This window comes from Hemiscyllium ocellatum, chromosome 37 (genome assembly GCF_020745735.1).
Source record: "Hemiscyllium ocellatum isolate sHemOce1 chromosome 37, sHemOce1.pat.X.cur, whole genome shotgun sequence".
In the NCBI taxonomy this organism is placed as follows: Eukaryota; Metazoa; Chordata; class Chondrichthyes; order Orectolobiformes; family Hemiscylliidae; genus Hemiscyllium; species Hemiscyllium ocellatum.
Window position 1 is genome coordinate 31,535,064 of NC_083437.1, and position 22,427 is coordinate 31,557,490.

The 22,427-nt window shown below is 41.4% G+C and overlaps 1 protein-coding gene across 1 annotated transcript in view; it reads right to left on the reverse strand.

Annotated features, from left to right (window-relative positions):
* Nucleotides 1-22,427, reverse strand: part of prkcz (protein kinase C, zeta) — a 410,310-nt gene that overhangs the window by 112,579 nt on the left and 275,304 nt on the right. Inside the window, exons 10-14 of the mRNA XM_060852456.1 lie at nt 21,889-21,986; nt 20,999-21,085; nt 11,642-11,777; nt 7,515-7,602; nt 4,551-4,670 (exon numbers count right to left, since the gene is read on the reverse strand). Coding sequence (XP_060708439.1) covers nt 4,551-4,670; nt 7,515-7,602; nt 11,642-11,777; nt 20,999-21,085; nt 21,889-21,986 — 529 coding nt within the window. The remainder of the gene's footprint in view (nt 1-4,550; nt 4,671-7,514; nt 7,603-11,641; nt 11,778-20,998; nt 21,086-21,888; nt 21,987-22,427) is intronic.

Consider the following 22,427-nt stretch of genomic DNA (forward strand, 5'->3'; position numbering starts at 1 on the left):
GCCAGCTCTCTATACATCTGGCTCGTACACCCTGGACCCTATGCGACTTCACCTTCTCCATCAGCCTATCATGGGGAACCTTATCAAACACCCTACTAAAATCCATGTATATGACACCTGAGGCCCTTTCCTCATCAATCAACTTTGTAACTTCCTCAAAGAGTTCTATTAAGTTGGTAAACCATGTCACCTATGACTGATAAGCCCATGTTCTTCCAAATGGAAATAGATCATATCCCTCAGTATCTTTTTCAGCAGCTTCCCTACCACTGATGTCAGGTTCACCAGTCTATAATTACCTGCATTATCCCTGCTACCTTTCTTAAACAAGGGGACATTAGTAACTTTTCAGTTCTCTGTGACCTTACTGTGTTCAAGGATGCTGCAAAGATATCTGTTAAGGCCCCAGCTAGTTCCCCTCTCGATTCCCTCAGTAACCCAGGATAGATACCATCCGGAACTGGGGACTTGTCCATCCTCATGTCTTTTCTAATACCCAACACTTCCTCCCTCCTTTTGCCGACTAGACCTCAAATAATCAAACATTTATCCCTAACTTCAACATCCGTCATGTCCCTCTCCTCGGTGAATGCCAATGCAAAGTAATCATAATGAACTTCAACCATTTTCTCTTGGTCCATGCATAACTTTTCTCCTTTTGCTCTTTATATATCAAGAAAAGGCTTTGGAATTTTCCTTAACCCTGTTTGCTAAAGATACCTCATGACCCCTTTTAGCCCTCTTAATTCTGGTTTCAGATTGGTCCTACAGTCCAGATATTCTTCCAAAGCTTCGTCTGTTTTCAGTCGTCTCGACCTTATGTACACTTCCTTTTTCCTCTTAGTTAGTCTCACAATTTCACTGATCATAATAAATAATGAGACAGGACTAATTAAATACATCAATGTCAAGCATGCTCTGTGCAAAAGTGATAATGATAGAAGTGCACATCTGTCTCGAGAGTGAGAAATTTGAATCCATAATTGGCGTATTAAAGCAATTTACAAAAGTCTGAACACCAAATTGGCTAAAGTGGAATGATTAAATAGGTTTAAAAAAAGGACTGAAATAATAAAGTGGTCATTTTGGCAGAGGAGCCTGAAGCTAGATAATACTTGATGTGATTCAATAAAGAGAAAATTTCGATGATATGCCACCCTCATTCAAGTCTGGGCAAAAATGGTCCCACCTGCCTGATCCTCACCTATATCCCTCCAAACCATTGCTATTCACGATTTTAGCCAAACATCTTTTAAATGATGGAATTATAGCCACATTCACCATTTCCTCTCAAGTTCACTCTACCTGCAAACCACCCTGCGTACAAAATTTGTCCCTCGTGTCTTTTTCAATCTCACTCTATTCACCTTGAAATCGCTCATCCGAGGGACAAGACTACCATTAACTCGATCTATATTCCTCTCAAGCTCCTATGCTCTAGTGAAAGAAATCCCAGCCTATCCGGCTTCCCTTTACAATTCAAACTTTCCATACTCAGTAAAATCCTGGTTAATCTCTTCTGAACCCTCTCCAGGCTAATAATATCCTTCCTATAACTGAGTAATTAGAACTGGACAGATCAGTCCTCACCAATATCCTGTACAACCTCAACATGACTTCTCAACTCCTGTACTCAAAGGACTGAGCAATGAAGGCAAGCCAATCACCAAATACCTTTTCAATCACCCTGTGTATATGTAACGCAAACTTCAAAGAATTATGTACCTGAGCCACTAGGTTCCTCTGTTCTATAACACTACCTGAGGCCCTATTAACTGTATAAGCCCTACCCTTGTTTATTGCACCAAAATGCAATGCCTTGCATTTATTCAGGTTGAACTCCATCTGCCATTTTTCAGTTCATTGACCATTTGATCAAGATCCCTTTGTAATCTTAGAAAACTGTCTTCACTCTCTACTATACCACCAATTTTGGTGTCGTCCACAAACTTACTAACCATGACGTTTACATTCTCATCCAAACCACTCATATAAATGACAAACAAAAAGGGACTCATAACTGATCCCTGCGAGCACCGCTGGTGACAGGCCTTCAGTTCGAAAAGCAACCCTCTGCCACCACTCTCTGTATGACTCTGAGACCAAAGCAGGGAAACAAATGGGATAACAGAAGGGGTGTTTTTGGCAACAAAGGTAGCCAAACATGGGAGAGAAGGAATGTTTGAACAGATCGATAGTTGTGCAAGCACAAATGGTAAACAGGAAGTTTAAGGTAGGCACTTGCTTGTACATTGTCAATAGAATGAGCTTTCTCCTTATGTGGCCATAGAGGAAGTGGAGTTTAAAGCCTGCAGAACAACATGGAGGCAAAGATTCAAATTGGATATAGCCTTGTCTGTGACTGAGAACATGGGAATAGAACCAAAATTGCAAGTTAGAAGTGGTGCTAATGAATGTTAAGTACTATATGGAGGGAGAATCTAATTGTCAAAACATCACCATTTTTGGTGATGTTCAAGTTCATGGAATCCAAAGGAAAGTAACAAGCGATATAAATCTGGAATTAAGAGTCTAAAGGTGACCATGAATCCATTATCAATTGTTGGAAGAACCTATCTTGTTCACTAATGCCCTCAAGGAAAGGAAACTGACATCCTTCCTGAGTCTAGCTTACATGTGACTCCAGACAACACAGCAATATGGCTGGCTCTTAATTACACTTGAGGCAATTAGGATGGCAATAAATGCTTGCCTAGCTAGCGAAGCCCTCATTTGTGTGAATAAAAAGTACGTTGGATTGAAAATTGGCTCAGTGGGAGCAAAGTATTATTGGCAACAGATATTTTTGTGATTGGTAGGCTATTTCCAGGGATGTTCTGCAGATCTCTGTACAAGGTCTTCACCACACCAGGTTATAGCCCAACAAGTTTATTTGGAAGCACTAGCTTTCGGAGCGCTAGTACTTCCAAATAAACCTGTTGGACTATAACCTGGTGTTGTGTGAGCCTTACAAAAAGGAAGCACGAAAAAGTTTACAGATCACGTAAGCTTTGATCAGGGAGCTGATGATGAGAAATAAAACTGCTGTACAAATCAATGGGTAAAAAATGAGGTCTGCAGATGCTGGAGATCACAGCTGCAAATGTGTTGCTGGTCAAAGCACAGCAGGCCAGGCAGCATCTCAGGAATAGAGAATTCGACGTTTCGAGCATAAGCCCTTCATCAGGAATAAGAGAGAGAGAGCCAAGCAGGCTAAGATAAAAGGTAGGGAGGAGGGACTAGGGGGAGGGGCGATGGAGGTGGGATAGGTGGAAGGAGGTCAAGGTGAGGGTGATAGGCCGGGATGGGCCTGTCAATGCATTTGGGAATAACAAACAAGGCTGCAGAATAGACTGATGGAGAAATACATCGTATTAACTCTTTGCAAATAGCAGTTCGATTGGATGAGGTTATCCAGAAGCATACAGAATACTTTCCTTGAGTGGTCAAGGACTTATGTATCAGAGCAGAGAGGCTATGTTAGAACTGTACAAAATACTAATTAGACGAGACAGAGCACTGCATGTAGTTTTGAACACTAAAATATATGAAAGCTGTTCTTGTCCATATGAGGATACAGATGAGAGGTACATGGATATTGACACGAAAAGAAAATTTTGGCCATGGGAAAGATTGGTTAGGCTGAAAATTCTTAACAAACAGGAACGATGTATTATCTAGCTCCTTAACCTTCTCCACCACAATCATGCCTGGCCTTCTATCTCAATTCACTTTCCTGCTTGTTCCCCATATACTTTGATTCCTTGAAAGATCAAAAAATGATTGATGTGTGTCGAATATTTTCAATTATAAGAGCATCAATTACCCTCCAGAGTGGAAAATCCTGAAGGTTCACAATTCCTTGAGTGAAAAAGCTATTTTGCTCTCAGTCCTAAATGCTTGATCATTTCCCTGAAGTCATGCACCGTCCCTACCCCCAACAATGCTCTGGATTGGTTTCTTTGGAACAGAGAAAGCCAAGGAAAGATTTAATTCAGGAGTATAAAATAATGTTTGGAGTGAGTACAAAGCAGTTATTTCTATCTGCAGAGACATAAATAACCAGGGGAGAGAACTGAAGTAATTAGAAGGGTTAGAAGCAAGTTGAAGAATTATGTTGAGGTTTGGAATTCACTACCGAAAAGGTGGCATAGGCAGAAACCCACAAAACACTGATATGTATGCGAGATTTTGCAACCTACAGGGTTATAGATCCCGGGATAGGAGGAGAAAATAGGTTGGATTCCTCCTTCTGTTGGGCATAGATATGATGGACCAAAGAATATCTTGCTGTACCACAAATCTCTTTATTTATGTTTTACGGAATGCAAAACTCAAATGCTTTTTAAAAATCAATTGTGCAATTTAAATGTATGCAAATAAACCAGAAAAATTATTTGCCCAATTTTTCCCCGCTTTGAAGTAGCTGACAAATGAGAACTGCTTTTCCGTGTATGATAGGTGGCCTTGACTCATCACCTAAGTGACTAGGTCGAAAGCCAACAATACTTACTAAAAGTAAAATTAAGTTTGTATTATGCCCTGCTAACCTTGAAACAGGTAATCCTCTGTGTTCATGTCTGGGTTATCAGTGATGATGTCAAATGGTGATCTTCCAGCCATCATTTCAAACATCAATACGCCAAGTGCCCACCAGTCTACACTGAAACCTGTCAAATAGCAAAAAGGGTAAGTGGTGTTTTGAATAAATATTATAACTTACTCTTTCACAAGTCATTGATTAAAGCCTGTCATCTAACAACCTAAAAAAACTAAAACAGACATCATCTCCTCCTTTTCTTCCTGCACCCTTTCCTCACTTCACTTGACATATGGGACTTAATTTGGAAAAGCAATCAGTTTTAACAAGTAGTACTAAGTACTAGTAAAAGACAGACCATATAAACAAACTAGGCGGAAGTGGAGACTGCAGATGCTGGAGATTAGAGTCAAGATTAGAATCTTGCTGGAAAAGCATAGCTGGTCAGGCAGCATCTCAGGTGCAGGAAAATCGATTTTTCAAGCAAAAGACTTCATCAGGAATTAGGCTGGGAGCCTCGGGGTGGAGAGATAAATAGAGGGTGTGGGGCTAGGGAAAAGGCAGCTGAGTGCGCAATAGGTGGACGGAGGTGGGGAGTAAAGGTGATAGATCGGACAGAAGGGTGGAGCGGATAGGTGGGAAGGAAGATTGACAGATAGGTCATGAGGACGGTGCTGAGCTGGAAGTTTGGAACTGGGGTAAGGTGGGAGAGGAGAAATGAGGAAACTGGAGAAGTCCACATTGATGCCATGGGGTTGAAGGGTCCCAAGGCAGAAGATGAGGCTTTCTTCCTCCAGGCGTCGGATGGTGAGGGAGTGGCGATGAAGGACGTCCAGGACCTGCATGCCCTCAGCAGAGTTGGAGGGGGAGTTGAAGCATTTGGCCATGGGGCAGTGAGGTTGATTGGTACGGGTATCCCAGAGATGTTCTCTGAAGTGCTCTATTGAAGTCGTCCGGTCTCCCCAGTGCAGACTCCATCGGGAGCAATGGATACAGTAAATGATGTGTGGCAGCGCAGGTGAAATTTGGATGGATGTGGAAGGCTCCTTTGGGGCCTTAGATGGAGGTGAGGGGAGGAGGTGTGGGCACAGGTTTTGCAATTCCTGCGGTGGCAGGGGAAGGTGTCAAGAAGGGAGGGTGGATTGTTAGGGGCGTGGACCTGACCAAGTAGTCACAAAGGCAACAGCCTTTGTGGAAAGCGGATAGGGTTGGGGAGAGAAATATATCCCCGGTGGTGGGATCCATTTGTAGGTGACGGAAATGTTGGTGGTGATGCGATTTGAGGAGATTTGTGGGGTGGTAGAGGAGTATTGGGGGCGGGGGGGGGGGGTGTTCTGTCCTTGTTGCAGTTGGAGGGGTGGGGTTCGAGGGCAGAGGTGCAGAATGTGGATGAAATGTATTGGAGGGCATCTTCAACCACGTGGGAGGTGGAAATTGCGGTCTTTAAAGGAGGAGGCCATCTGGTGTGTTCTGTGGTGGAACTAGTCGCCCTGGGAGCAGATGCGGCGGAGACTGAGGAATTGGGAATACGGGATACCATTTTTGCAGGAAGTAGGGTGGGAGGAGGTGCATTTCAGGTAGCTATGGGAGTCTGTGGGTTTGTAGAAAATGTCAGTTTTGAGTCAGTCATCGTTGATAGAGATGGAGAGGAAGGTCCAGGTAAATTTAAGGTCATGGTGGAATGTGTTGGTGAAGTTGACGAACTGTTTAATCGTGTGGGAGCACGAGGTGGCGCCGATGCAGTCATCAATGTCGCCGAGGAAAAGGTGGGGAGTGGTGCTGATAGAACAGTCCATCTTCCAGAGTTACATGTAGCCGACAAAGAGACAGGCATAGCTGGGGCCCATGCGAGTGCCCTGGCTACCCCTTTCGTCTGGAGGAAATGGGAGGATTCGAAGGAGAAATTGTTGAGGGTGAGGACCAGTTCAGCTAAACAAGAGTGTCAGTGGAAGGGTACTGGTGGGTACGTCAGGAGAGGAAAAAACAGAGGGTTTGGAGGCCCTGGTCATGGTGGTTGGAGGTATAGAGGGACTAGATGTCCATGGTGAAGGTGAGGCATTGGGAGCCAGGGAAATGGAAGTCTTGGAGGAGTTGGAGGCTGTGGGTGGTGTCCCGAATGTATGTGGGGAATTCCTGAACGGGGGGGGGGGGGGGGGGGGATAGGACAGTATCGAGGTAGGTGGAGATGAATTCAGTGGGGCAGGAGTAGGCCGAGATTATGGGTTGGCCAGGATAGTGAGGCTTGTGGATCTTGGGTAGGAGGTAGAATCGGGCAGTGTGGGGTTCCCAAATTATAAGGTTGGGAGCTGTAGCAGGGGAGGTCATAGTTGAGGGGGCAGTAGGAGGAGGTGTCTTTGAATTGGCACCTGGCTTCAGCAGTGTAGAGGTCAGTTCACCAAACTACTATTTTAGCCCCTGTGTCCACTGATATAAACAAACTAGACTTACAAAATATTCAGGAACACGAACATTTCCCTTATTATGGAAATATTCAGATAGAAGTTAAACTAAAAACACATGCAAATTACCCGAAATCAATTGTAAAAACTAACTCAAACATTTCTGATGGCTCTGTAACTGCTGAGAGATTGAATTTCATCTTTGCATTTCCCTTTCAATTCCATTTGTCAATGTTTAATCTCCAGGGAATTTAGAACATTTTTCCACTTTGTCTTGTTGAGATTTCCAAACAGGCCTTCAAAAGATAGGCAAACAACCTATTGTAAGACTTGGGCAAATGAATCTAAAATTAATTTGAAGAGGTTTATGTTGAGAAGGTCCAGTGTCCCAAAGTAAAGGCTCCTGGCTTCCACTCTGCACCTCTCCATTCAGACAGCAGGGAGTATAATTTTACATGAAGTAGGAAATCACTTCCTTCTATAAATGGAACACAATGATGATGTTTTAAGTTGGTGTGCTGCACAGATGATCAAATACAACTATACTAGCTATGTCCTCTATCACAGTTGCTCACCATACTCCTCTCCTCTCAATATTTCAGGTGCTATATAATTGGGTGTGCCACAGAAAGTGCTTGTAGTGTCACCAGGGCCAAGTCCTTCCTGTAGAGCAAACATAAATTACTAGAAATTGAAAATACATGTTTCCAAAATGTATGTGTTTTTGACAATTCAAACAATTAGCAGCAGCATAAAAAATATCCTCAAGGATTCAGGTCAGGTGATTTAAAACTATTTGGTTGACTGAATTGACATTAACTTATTTAAATACACAGTAGCAAAGGAGAATACTAATCTGTATCATTGTCACATTATGCAGAGTACCATGCAACACAGCGTTCCAATAATAAATGGGTATACATTTAACTGGTAGAACACCATGTAGAATGCACACTTAACAATAGTAAAAGCATTACAATCGGACATCAAAATACAGTTTACAACATGCACATGTCATTGCAGTAAAACATACGAAACATACATCTAATCATATTAACATAACTGAACAAAATAATAAACAGAAATGAAGAGAGGTAATTGCACTAATCAATATACTTGCGATAATCAGGAATAAATAACTGGTTGACCACAATTGCAAATTTTGACATGGTGCACTGTAATTCATGTGTAACATGGAGGCAACAACTGCAGAAATGTGAGTGTTTTTATCATCTAGAATTCTTCCTTTCCTCTGCATTCAAATAAAATTCATATTTAATAATATCTGCAAATGTCTCCTATGCATATATGATCAGAGTTAGTCAAAGTCATTAGTTATGATCTATAACTCTAACCACTGTTTTAAAAAAGCGAGATGTGCCCTCTGGCTTTTTAAAAAATGCACAGCACAGTTTGTTCGTCAACAACATTGATCTTAAGTTGTGGCTTGATTCCAGATTTGTTTGAGGTCAGATAATAGACAATAGGTGCAGGAGTAGGCCATTCTGCCCTTCAAGCCTGCACCACTATTCAATATGATCATGGCTGATCATCCTTAATCAGTATCCTGTTCCTGCCTTATTTCCATAACCCTTGATTATCCTTGATTCCACTATCCTCGAGAGCTCTATCCAACTCTTTCTTAAATGAATCCAAAGACTGTGCCTCCACTGCCTTCTAGGGCAGAGCATTCCACACAGCCACCACTCTCTGGGTGAAGAAGTTTCTCCTCATTTCTGTCCTAAATGGTCTACCCCGTATTTTTAAGCTGTGTTCTCTGGTTCGGCACTCACCCATCAGTGGAAACATGTTTCCTGCCTCCGGAGTGTCCAATCCTTTAGTAATCTTATATGTCTCAATCAGATTCCCTCTCAGTCTTCTAAACTCAAGGGTACACAAGCCCAGTTGCTCCAGTCTTTCAGCACAAGGTAGTCCTGTCATTCCAGGAATTGACCTCGTGAACCTACGCTGCGCTCCCTCAATAGCCAGAATGTCTTTCCTCAAATTTGGAGACCAGAACTGCACATAGTACTCCAGGTGAGATCTCACCAGGGCCCTGTACAGCTGCAGAAGAACCTTTTTGCTTCTATACTCAATCCCTCTTGTTATGAAGGCCAGCATGCTATTAGCCTTCTTCACTACCTGCTGTACCTGCATGCTTACCTTCATTGACTGGTGTACAAGAACACCCAGATCTCTTTATACTGCCCCTTTACTGAACTTGATTCCATTTAGGTAGTAATCTGCCTTCCTGTTCTTGCCACCAAAGTGGATAACCATACATTTATCCAGATTAAACTGCATCTGCTTTGCATCTGACCACTCACCTAACCTGTCAAAGTCACCCTGTAATCTCCTAACACCCTTCTCACATTTCACCCTGCCACCTAGCTTAGTATCATAAGCAAATTTACTAATGTTATTACTAATATCATCTTCTATATCATTAACATATAGTGTAAAAAGCTGTGGTCCCAGCACTGATCCCTGCGGTATCCCACTAGTCACTGCCTGCCATTCTGAAATGGAGCCGTTTATCACTACTCTTTGTTTCCTATCAGCCAACCAACTTTCAATCCAAGTTAGTATATTGCCCCCAATACCATGCGCCCTAATTTTGTTCACTAACCTCATATGTGGGACTTTATCAAAAGCTTTCTGAAAGCCCAGGTACACTACAAGTACTGGATCTCCCTCGTCCATCTTCAGAGTTACATCCTCAAAAAATCCCAGAAGATTAGTCAAGCATGATTTTCCCTTCATAAATCCATGCTGACTCTGACCTATCCTGTTACTACTATCCAGATGTGGCATAATTTCATTCTTTATAATAGATTCCAGCATCTTTCCCACCACTGAGGTCAGACTAACTGATCTATAATTTTCTGCTTTCTCTCTGCCACCTTTCTTAAAAAAATGGTACAACATTAGCTTCCCTCAAATCCACAGGAACTGATCCTGAATCTATCGAACTCTGGAAAATAATCACCAATGTATCCACGATTTCTCGAGCCACCTCCTTCAGTACCCTGGAATGTAGACCATCAGACCCCGGGGACTTATCAATCTTCAGACCTAACAGTCTCTCCAACACCAATTCCTGGCAAATATAAATTCCCTTAAGTGCAGGTCCTTCAGCCACTATTACCTCAGGGAGATTGCTTGTGTCTTCCCCAGTGAACACAGATCTGAAGTACCAATTCAATTCTTCTGCTATTTCTTTGGTCCCCGTAATATATTCCCCTGTTTCTGTCTTCAAGGGCCCAATTTTAGTCTTAACCATTTTTTTGCCTTTCACATACCTAAAAAAGCTTTTACTGTCCTCCTTTATATTTTTGGCCAGTTTACCTTCATTCCTCATTTTTTCTCTGCGTATTTCCTTCTTAGTAATCCTCTGTTGTTCTTTAAAAGCTTTCCAGTCCTCCATTTTCCCACTTGTCTTTGCTATGTTATACTTTTTCTCTTTTAACTTTATATGTTTCTTAACTTCCCTCGTCAGCCACGGCCACCCATGTCTCCTCCTAGGATCTTTCTTCCTCTTTGGAATGAACTGATCCTGCATTTTCTGCATTAAACACAGAAATATTCGCCATTGTTCCTCCACTGTCATCCCTGCTAAGGTATTGCACCATTGAACTTTGGCCAGCTTCTCCCTCATTGCTCCATTGTTCCCTTTATTCAACAGAAATATTGTCACTTCTGACTGTACCCCTCCTTCTCAAATTGCAGATTGAAGCTTATTGTATTTTGGTCACTACTTCCCAATGGCTCCTTCACTTTGAGGTCCCTGATCAATTCTGATTTGTCGCACAATACCAGATCCAGAATTGCCTTCTCCCTGGTCGGCTCCAGCACCAGCTGTTCTAAGAATCCATCTCGGAGGCACTCCATAAAGTCTCTTTCTTGAGGTCCAATACCATCCTGGTTCTCCCAGTCTACCTGCATGTTGAAATCCCCCATAACAACTGTAGTAACATCTTTGCAACAGGCCAATTTCAGCTCCTGATTCAACTTACATCCGGCATCCAGACTACTGTTTGGGGGCCTGTAGATGACTCCCAAGAGGGTCTTTTTACCCTTGGAATTTCTCAGCTCTATCCACACTGACTCTATATCCCCTGATTCTAGGTCCCCCCCATGCAAGGGACTGAATATCATCCCTAACCAACATGGCCACCCCACCCCCTCTGCCCTTCAGTCTATCCTTACGATAGCACGTGTAGTCTTGAATATTAATTTCCCAGGCCCTGTCCATTTGAAGCCACGTCTCAGTTATTCCCACAATATCGTAGCTGCCAATTTCCAAAAGAGCCTCAAGCTCATCCATCTTATTTCGAATGCTTTGCGCATTCATGTATAGTATTTTTAATTTGTTACTGCCCTCACCCTTCCTATCAACTCCTATTTCACTCAACCTTACAGCATGATCTCTTTTTGAGGTGAAGAAAAAGAAAAAGAAAAAGAAAATCAACAAGGGTCCTGTTCTCCATTACAACTTAGCTGGGTTTCATTAGAAGCAGGTATATGCAGATATTTTGTGAATACAGAGTTGGACTCCACTAATTAGTCAAACAGATTACTGTCACTGTTAGGTAACTAATATTTGTCAGACCTAGTAGGAGAAGCTTTTTAAAAATGATATGTATCCCTTATAGGTTTTTGTTTTTACTAACTGTCACTCTGTTACAAATAAACATCCTACCTTGCACATTCCATAATCTGTTAATTTGATGTGACCATCAGAATCTAAAAGAACGTTGTCCAGTTTCAAATCTCTGTAAATGATTCCTCTGTCATGAAGGAAGTTGAGAGCAATGCAAATTTCAGCAGCATAAAACCTAAATGAAACAAAGATACTGATAATTTCAGAAAACTGCATCACAATAAGTATTGCTGTCCTGTTTCTTGTTCTTGACAAGATTTCCAAACTGAAGAAACTAATTTTCGACTGATTCGTTAATCATACGTCTTCCAGAATGATTTTGATCTCATTGCTATCTTTTTCTATTTGGGTGTAAACAAAACAGATATTTCTTATCCATTCACCACTGCTTTGATGTGAGACACAAACAGTTCCTGTCTGAAACATGCAAAAGCTGCAACAATCTACATATTTGTTACATTTTATATATTTACAATATATTATACATACACTTGATTAAAAAATATCACAATGAACTTACTGACTGGAAACTACCAACTGAATTGTTCAACAGACTGAAGCCATATTCCAATGATCTGAAACCAAAGTTAAAGATGGCCTAACACCTGCATAATTATCCCTTCTATATCCCAAGACACTGAAATTGAGACAACAGATCTGCAAAGTCTCACCAGGAACAATTGCTTTGAAAGGCTATTAACAGGTGCCATCTCAATTCCATTTGCAAAACGTCCATATAATCACTCCCTATGTGCACTCACCTGGGTGGAGACAAACCATCAGACATAATCATTTAGACAACGGGCTGGGCTATAAAAAGTTTTTCCACCAGATGTAATCTAGGCAACTGGAATCATCAGCCGAGGTCATACTTAGGTCACGGTGCAGATGGCGATAGGGAATCATGTAACAAATCAATTAACCAATGTTTGTTTAAGCACTTGTTTTCTCTGCAGATTAGTATAACCAAATGAGGCATTGACAAAACCCTCTCTGTGTTGGTCTCACTCTATCCAATCAACTTTAAGCATCTTGTCTTCCAATTTTTGACTATGAGTCACAGGCAGAGATAACTCAAATCTAGTGGCACCTATGAATGGACTTCTCATTTATTAGAGTTAATCTTTCTTTGCACCGACTCTGCAGCTGTAACACTATACTCTGCATTCTGTTTTGTTAGCCTCATGTACTTACGTAAGGTATGATTTGTCTGGTTAGCATGCAAAAAAGTCTTTTCACGGTATCTCAGTACATGTGACAATAACATATCAACTCAAAAATCAATTGAACAAACCTCTCTGCTGACCTTCAAACCACCATGATGCCAAAGATGAACCAGAGTAAAGCTTGAAAGCAGCCAAGACACCAACTTTCAACTGTACTGGATTTTCAAATTCCTTAATCTATCCATCAGCTCTGAAATTTATTTGTATAAATGTGAACTTCAAGTATGTGGGTGTGAGAGAATTGTAGTATTTTTATTTTTTTTGGATTGGTTTAAATTTAAGTAATACTGTTATCTTTTTAAAAGATCAAGGAAATCTGTCCATGTCTTTTATCATCATAGCACGTAAACAGTTAAGCACTCACTGAATTGACAAACATATCCTTTTAAAAAATCTATGGTGGTCACACGAAGCATGGAAAAGGGAGACTCATCATCTGATCATATTATATGCAGATAGAAATTGTGATATAACTTAGTCCAAACTTTTCAGATGTGTGATCTGAGCACTACCTATTCCTATTAATATCCACCAAACCCAAGCAGTTCAAATGCTGCTTTCCAACTTGGAGAAATTTCCAAGCTCCCTCAGGTTAGGCTTTCGAGATCTTACAGAGCCATTACCCTCGCAGTGTCTTGGATGCCATTTCATGTTAAAATATTTGAAAGTGTTTGCAGTTACTGCTGCAATGAATTCCATATTAATGTTGTCTGCCACTCCATAACATGCTTCGCTCTGGACGACAGAATGCAGCACCTCACATTTATTGAACTTAAACTCCATCTACCACCCCTCAGCCCATTGACCCGTTTGATCAAGATCCCGTTGAACTGTGTGGTAATCTTCTTCTCTGTCCACCACACCTCCAATTTTGTGTCATCTGCAAACTTACTAACTACACTTCCTATGTTCATATCCAAATAATTTGTATGAAAAACAGTGGACCCAACACTGATCCTGGAGGCACACCACTGGTCACAGGTCTCCAGACTGAAACACAACTGTTCACCTCCACCCTCTGTCTTCTACCTTTGAGCCAGTTGTGTCTCCAAATGGCTAGTTCTCCCTGTATTCCATGAGATCTAACCTTGTTAACCAGTCTCCCGTAGGATATTGATAAATATTGAAGTCCATATTGATCACGTCTATCACTCTGCCCTCATTAATCCTCTTTGCTACTTTTTCATAAAACTCAATCAAGTTACTGAGACATGATTTTCCATGAACAAAGCCATGCTGACTGTCCCTAATCAGTCCTTGCCTTTCTAAATACGTTAATCCTGTGCCTCAGGATTTCCCCCACAACTTCCGCACCACCAATGTCAGGCTCACCGGTCTATAGTTTCCTGGCTTTTCCTTACCATTTTTCTGAAATAGTGGCACTACGTTAGCCAACCTCCAGTCTTCCAGCATCTCACCTTGACTATCAATAATGCAAGTATCTCAGCAAGGAGTCCAGCAATCACTTCCCGAGCTTCCCACAGATTTCTAGGGTCCTGGGGATTTATTCACTTTTGTGTTTCAAGACATCCTGCACGACGTCCTTTGTAATATGGACATTTTTCAAGATGTCACCATTTATTTTTCCATCATTCTATATCTTCCATGTCCTTTTTCACAGTAAACACTGACGCAAAATACTCGTTTAGTATCTCCTGCAGTTCCACACAAAGGCTGCCTTGCTGATCTTTGGAGGGCCCCATTCTTCCCTGGTTACCCTTTTGTCCCGAATATATTTATAAAATCCCTTTGGATTCTCCTTAACCATATTTGCCAAAGCTATCTCACGTCCCCTTTTTCCCCTCCTGATTTCCCTCTTATGCATACTCCTACTGCCTTTATATTCTAAGGATTCATTCAATCTCTCCTGTCTATACCTGGCATATGCTTCCTTCTTTTTCTTAACCAAAATCACACTTTCTCTAGTCATCCAGCTTTCCCGACACCTACTAGCCTTTCCATTTACCCTAACAGAAATATATTGTCTCTGGATTCTCGTTTTCTCATTTTTGAAGGCTTCCAATTTTCCAGCCATTCCTTTACCTGCGAATATCTGCCCCCATCAGCTTTTGAAAGTTCTTGCCTAATACAGTCAAATATTGACCTTTCTCCAATTGAGAACTTCAACTTTAAGATCTGGTCTATCCTTTTCCATCATTTTTTGAAAACTAATTGAATTATGGTCGCTAGCCCTAAAGTGCTCCCCCACAGACACCTCAGTTATCTGCCCTGCCTCATTTCCCAAAAGCAGTTCAAGGTTTGCACCTTCTCTAGTAGGTACATCCACACACTGATTCAGAAAACGTTTTTGTACACACTTAAATTCCACCTCATCTAAACCCCTAACACTATGGCAGTCCCAGTCTATGTTTGGAAAGTTAAAATCCCCTACCGAAACCATTCAATTATTCTGGCAAATAGAGTCATAGAGACGTACAGCACGGAAACAAACCCTTTGGTCCAATTCATCCATGCCGACCAGATATTCCAAACTAATCTAGTCTCTCTTGCCGTCACCAGGCTCATATCCCTCTAAACTCTACCTATTCATATATCCATCCAGATGCCTTTTAAATGTTGCAATTGTACCAGCCTCCACCACATCCTCTGGCAGCTCATTCCATATGTGTACCACCCTCTGTGTGAAAAAGTTGCCCCTTAGGTCTCTTTTATATCTTTTCCCTCTCACCATAAATCTATACCGTCTAGTTCTGGACTCCCTCACCCCAGGGAAAAGACTTTGTCTATTCATCTTATCCATGCTCATGATTTTAAAAACCTCGATAAGGCCACCCCTTAGCCTCCGATGCACCAGCAAAAACAGCCCTAGCCTATTCAACCTCTCATGGTAGCTCAAATCCTCCAACCCTGGCAACATCCTTGTAAATCTTTTCTGAATCCTTTCAAGTTTCACAACATCATTCTGATAGGAAGGAGACTAGAACTGCATGCAATATTCTAACAGTGGCCTGAACAATGTCTGGTATAGCCGCAACATGACCTCCCAACCCCTGTACTCAATACTCTAACCAATAAAGGAAAGCATACCAAACTCCTCCTTCATTATCCTATCTACCTGCTACTCCACTTTCAAGGAGCTATAAACCTGCACTCCAAGGAGAGATCTCCTGTCAAATGTGTTTCCCAATTTCCTGCTGACTATTAGGGGTCTATAATACAATCCCAATAAGGTGATCATCCCTTTCTTATTTCTCAGTTCCACCCAAATAACTTCCCTAGATGCATTCCCAGGAATATCCTCCGTAAGTACAGCAGTAATGCTATCCCTGATCAAAAACACCACTACGCCTCCTCTCGCCTTGCCTCCCCTCCCCCTCCCTTTCTATCATTCCTATATCATTTGTATTCTGGAACATTAAGCTACTAGTCCTCTCCATTCCTGAGCCATGTATCGGTAATTGCTATGATAGCCCAGTCCCATGTTCCACACCATGCCCCGAGTTCATCTGCCTTCCCTGTTAAGCCTCTTGCATTGAAGTAAATGCAGTTTAATTTATCAGTCCTATCTTGTTCTCTGCTTTGTTCCTGCTTGCCTTGATTGTTTGGCTTGCTCATTTTTCAACTATACCAGTCTCAGACTGATTTCTTTGCTCACTAGTTCCTTGGTTCTACCCCCTCACCTTACGAGTTTAAATCCTCCCGAGCAGTTGTAGTAAATTTCTCTACCAGTATATTAGTCCCATGCAAATTTAGGTGCAATCCAGCCTTCTTGTACAGGTCACTTCTACCGAGAAGAGATTCCAATGGTTCAAAAAAATGTGAACTCTTCTCCCCTGCACCAGCTGCTCAGCCACACATTTAAATGGTCTATCCTCTTATTCCTACCCTCAATAGCTCATAGCACCTGGAGTAATCTAGATATTACTACCCTCAAGGACCTCCTTTTTAAATTCCTGCCTAACTTTTTATATTGTCCCTTCAGAATCTCATCAGTTTCCCTTCCTATATAGTTAGTTCCCATGTGTATAATGACCTTCTGTTGGCCTCTCTCCCTTTTGAGAACATTCTGCACCCTTTCTGAGATATCTCTGATGCTGGCACCAGGGAGGCAACACTATCCTAAGTTTTTGTTGCTGGCTGTAGAAATGTCTGTCTGTGCCTCTGACTACTGGGTTCCCCTATCACAATTGATCGTTTAGAACCCAATGTACCCCTCAATACATTAGATGTATGTTGGGTTCCAAGTGGTCAATTGTGATGGGGAATCCGCTCGTCAGAGACACAGCCAGACATTGCTGCAGAGAGCAGTGCAAAATCAGGATGGTGTGTTGCCTCCCTGGTGCAGGAAGGTTGTTATTAAACCGGAGAGGGTTCAGAAGAGATTTACCAGGATGTTGCTGGGAATGGAGGGCTTGAGTTATAAAGAAAGGTTAATTGGCTGGGACCGCTTTCACTGGAGCATATGTTGGGAAGTGACCTTATTACAGGTTTATAAAATACTGAGAGGTATAGATAAGGTGAATGGCAGATGTCTTTGCCCTAGGATAGGGGATTTCAAGAGTAGGGACATATTTTTAAGGTGAGAGAAGAAAGATTTAAAAAGATGAGAGTTTTTTTTATACATATAATGGTTTGAGTTAAATGAACTGCCAGAGGAGGTGGAGGATGTGGATACAGTCGTAACGTTTAAAACACAAGTACAGATAGTTCTTCTCTAACGCGATGGTTGAGTTCTTGTGCAACCCTGCTTATAGAAAAATCACACTTTTGAAACAGTGCTTAAAGTGGTGGCAATGTAATTGCCTTACAGCCAACACGTTTGAAAAGTTTGTGCTTTAGCAACAGGGTCCCTAATTCGTCAATTGCGTTACAGCAAATTTGCGTTAACGTATCGTGTGTTGTAGCAGAACAACCTGTGCTTAAATAAGAAATGTTGAGAGGGATCTGGGCCATCCGCAGGAGGGTAGGTCTAGTTTGGGATTATGGTTGGCAACGGACTGGTTCAACGTAAGGGCCTGTTTCCATACAGTATGACTTTATGACTCTCTATTATCATGAATGACTTGAACAAAGCTGTGATTGACAGTCACAACAATTTTAATATTGCATGACTCATTAGTTAATATAGTGACACAAACTGATTTCCAGAAGAATGATGTATTTTAAGGACCATCTTAAAATGGTAAAACAGAAGTGAAGAGTCAGAGATGTTTACGGAGGCATTTCCAAAGGTTTGGTAGCTGAAAGGTGACAGTTACAATGTTTTCAATCAGGATCAACAAAAGACCGGAATCAGACGCTTGCACATTGCTTGAATGATTATAGAGCTGGAGATTACAGAGATAGGAAGGTCTGACACCATTAAGGAATTTCAAAACGATTATGAGAATTTTAAAATTGATATCTTGTTAAAAGGCAGCTAGAAAGCACAGGATAAAGACTAAAAATATTGAAAATACGACAACATAAGAGGAGGAGGCCATTCACAGCCCTTCAAACCTGCTCCAGCATTCATTATGAACATGGCTGATGATCCAACTTGATTACCTGCCCTCCCACCATCAACTCCGAAGTTCTTTGATTCCTTTAGTCCCAAGGGTTATACATAACTCCTGGAAATACAATGTTTGAGCCTTGAATGCTTTTTGCGGTAGTGAATTCCACAGGCTCACCACTCTCCGCAAGAACAAATTTTTCATCTTGGTCCTAATTGGTTTACTGCCTATCCTTAATTGTAAGCAGTGAATCCTGGTCCTGCGCTGCCCAGTGGGAACATTGTTCCTGCATCCACCCAGTTAAATACTGTTAGAAGTTGATAGGTTTCTATGAGATTCCCCCTTCATTCTTACAAACTCTTTTGAATATGGACTAAACCGATTGAATCTTTCCTTTACATCAGTCCTGCCATTCCAGCAATCAGTCTGGTACTCCCTTGTTGCGACCCCTCTTTGACAAGAATACCCTTCCTCAGATAAGGAGACCAGAACTGCACACAGTATTCCAGGCGTGGTTTCACCAAGATCCTGTATAATTGCATCAAGACATCCCTGTCCTGTACTCAAACACTCTTACTGCGAAGGCTAATGCATTAGCCTTCTTGACCAGCTGCTGAAAGTGTGTATTTACCTTCAGTAATTGGAGCATGAGGAAACTCAGATTTTGTTGCATATTGCCCTTGCTCAATAGCCACATAAAAATCCACTTTCCTGTTTTTGCTCCCAAAGCAGATAACCTCAAATTTATCCACATTATTCTGCCATGCATGTATCCACTCACTCAGCCTGTCCAATTTACACTGAAGCATCTCTGTATCCTCCTCACAGATCACCCTCCCATCCAGCTTTATGTCATCCGCAAATTTGGAAATATTACATTTACTTCCCTCATCTAAATCATGAATAGACTTTGCAATTCGGTGGGGTTCTAGGACTGATTGTCAAGGTATCCACTAGTCATTGCCTGCCTTTTGTAAAATATTAATTTCTACTTTTTGTTTTCTGTCTGCCAATCAGATTTTCTCTCCATTTCGGTATATTATCCCAGTCCCATGTGCTTTAACTAATCTGATCTCTTATGTGGAACGTTGTCAAAAGCTTGCTGAAAATTTAGATAAACTACTTTCATTAGTTCCCTGTCGTCAATTCTATGAGTTACATCCTCAAAGAATTCCAGTAGATTTCTCAAGCATGGTGGCCCTTTCGTAAATCCATGTTGACTCTGTCTGACCCTGCTGATGTTTTCCAAAGTGCTCTGCTAATAAATCTTTTACAATGGACTCAAGCATTTTCTACCCTACGGACGCTAGGCTGACTGATCTATAAATTCCCAGTTTTCCCTTTGCCTCTCTATTTAAATAGAGACGTTACATTAGTCACTCTGCAATCTGTAGAAGCAGTTTACAGAATCTTGGAAGAATACCACAAATGAATTCATCATTTCCTGGGCCACTTTAAATACTCTGAGACGTAGATTATCAAGCTGAGAATGTCTCAGCCTGCAATCGCATCAATTCCTCCAACACTGTTGCCCTACTAACACTGATTTCCTTCAGTTTCTCCTTCTCACTAAACCATGATAGATGGTTCTTGGTTTAAGTTAGGACAAAGGTAACTTTTGAATTAAATGCCTTGGTTTATGTAGGGTCAGGTGTCTTGTCTGCCATCTGGAGATCCAGAGACAAACTCACACTGTCTCCTTTTGGGAAGCTACATTGAATCACACGTTAATCAAAGATGATCCTGGGGCAGAATGTCCATTTAGCATGAGGTGTTGCTCAATCAGAGGCTGGCAGCCGTTGCATTCAATAGCACTACTGAGGAGGTTTGGCTGCTGTCAGAAGAACACCCCCAGAGACTGAAGATTTCAAATTGGAAGCAAGGGTGGGGGTCAATCTCATTGGCCACAATCTCTCATCAGGCAGAGCATCTTTCTAATGTGCAGTCCCCTGATCAGACATGGAATGCCTCTGATCAAAAGAAACCCTCTCCATCACCCTTTGAGTGATGTAACTCACAAAGGGGAGGTGGTGATAAAGCACTAATGTTACTACACTAATAGTCCAGAAGCCCAGGTTAATGTTCTACAAACATGGGTTCTAATCCTACCATGCCAGATGGTTAAATTTGAATCCAAAAAAATCTGGAATATAAATCTTGCCAATACACGATATAACTACTGTCAGCTGTTGTTAAAACCCATTCAGTTGACTGAGGGAATGAAAGCTGCCACCCTTACCTGGTCCGGCCTACATGTGATTCTAGACCTACAGCAATGTGGTTGACTCTTAACTGCCTTCTTACCAATTAAGGATTGACAAAATATACTAGCCGAGCCACATCCTGTGAACAAACACAAATAGTTATTTTGCATGCCACATTGTGACAGCGCCCCCCCACCCCACCCCCCCGTAGCTTGATTAATTCCAGCGGCAGTGGGATGAGGCCTTTCAGAGGTCAATGACTGGCCATAAAAAAAAGCTTCAAGCTCACTACCCGCAACACCAGAAAATTCTGCCCAGCATCCTTTCTATAGATAACTAAAAGATGCCAACCTTCTCGTTCTGCCTATATGCATTCCAAAAGCAATTCACGCTGGTAGCACTTGCTATCTTTGCTCTCATTTACCTGAGTATTGTTGATCTAGTAAATTTGTACGATGATGTTTTCATTAATTATTTGGCCACATGAGAGGAGGTAAAAGATTTTGGTACCTGGCATGTTCTTCAGGAAGCTTTCTTTGCCGTTGCATATGAAACATAAGGTCACCTCCATTGACATATTCTATAACAAGAAACAACCTGAAACATGTCACAGAAAATAAGATTCACTAAATAATCAATCCCAGCACCAATGCTCATTTGTCTGATATACACTGCATGATTGTCTTTGCAGAAATACAAAAGACAACGTTTAACAATTCATTCATAGGTGCTATTGAAAATTGCCAATTGTCCTTGAGAAGATGGCAGACGGCTACCTTTTTGCATGACTGCAGTCCAACTCTAAACATGCACACGAATTAATTAGGACAACATGAAAGAATGCTAGTGACAACACCAATGGCCATAAGTGCATCTGGTCCTCATGTGCTTGCTACTTGGCAACTGCATCCATGGTTTCAAAACACAACAGCTGCCTCATTTGAATTAAGCCAAAACTTCACAAAAAATGGCAAGGACATGTCACTTCCTGCTCTCCTTCCAAATTATTAGCCTTTCTCTCCATTTTATTTTCCTTGCTGTCATGCTGCTATCCTTCAGTGAGTAGATTGCACGGTTTGAGTTGCAGCAGACCAGATCCTTTCAAGTGTCAAAGCACTATGGCTTCTTATCACATTGCTGTTGCACTCTAATGTACTTTAAATTTAATGAAATTCAACTGATTAAGGCAAGTAAATTAGCATAGTGGATGTGAAGAGGGCTTTAAACTGCAAGCCCCTGAATTTAAAATAGGGCTAAAATCTCATCTCATACAAGCTCTATCCAGGGTTCTTAGCTAATAGTTTGATCTCTTTAGATTAATTAGTTACAAGCAGAATAGCCGGATGAAACAAAGTGGAAAAAAGAAAATACCTTGAGTTTTATTTAGAACCGTTTCTTACCTGCTTTCTGTTTGAAAACATGAGTGAAGACCAACCAGAAATGGATTACTGGAGGCCTGCTCAAACACATGCTTTTCTGTCTGCACCCAATCGATATCCTGTAAAAGGAAAAACAATTACATAATAAACGGCGCATACAAACCATAAGGTATAAATCTAAAACAAATGTTAATTGGATTGGAAGTGAGCTTTTCATGAAAATCCTCCATAGCGCTCGCTCCCATTTAATTAAAACTCTACATTAATTCTGGCTGAAAGCAGAAGATCCCACCTCATGTGTAAGGGCTCTTATTGCTAAGTGACTATCTCTGGACATAAAGGCACAAGTACACGTGCCACCTGCGTATTATAACAGATTTGAACAGACTGATTAAAATACTCACTACAATGCTCCCGTTCCTTTGTGTGGGAGCTTTGTGCTGAGCATAGCTATTTTGTATTTTTTAATTTTTTTTTGCTTTTCCTTTTTTTTTGTTGTTGCTTTGCACAGTGTTAGAGTTTGTTTTGTATTATAGGGTAGGTTAGTAGTTAGTAGACAG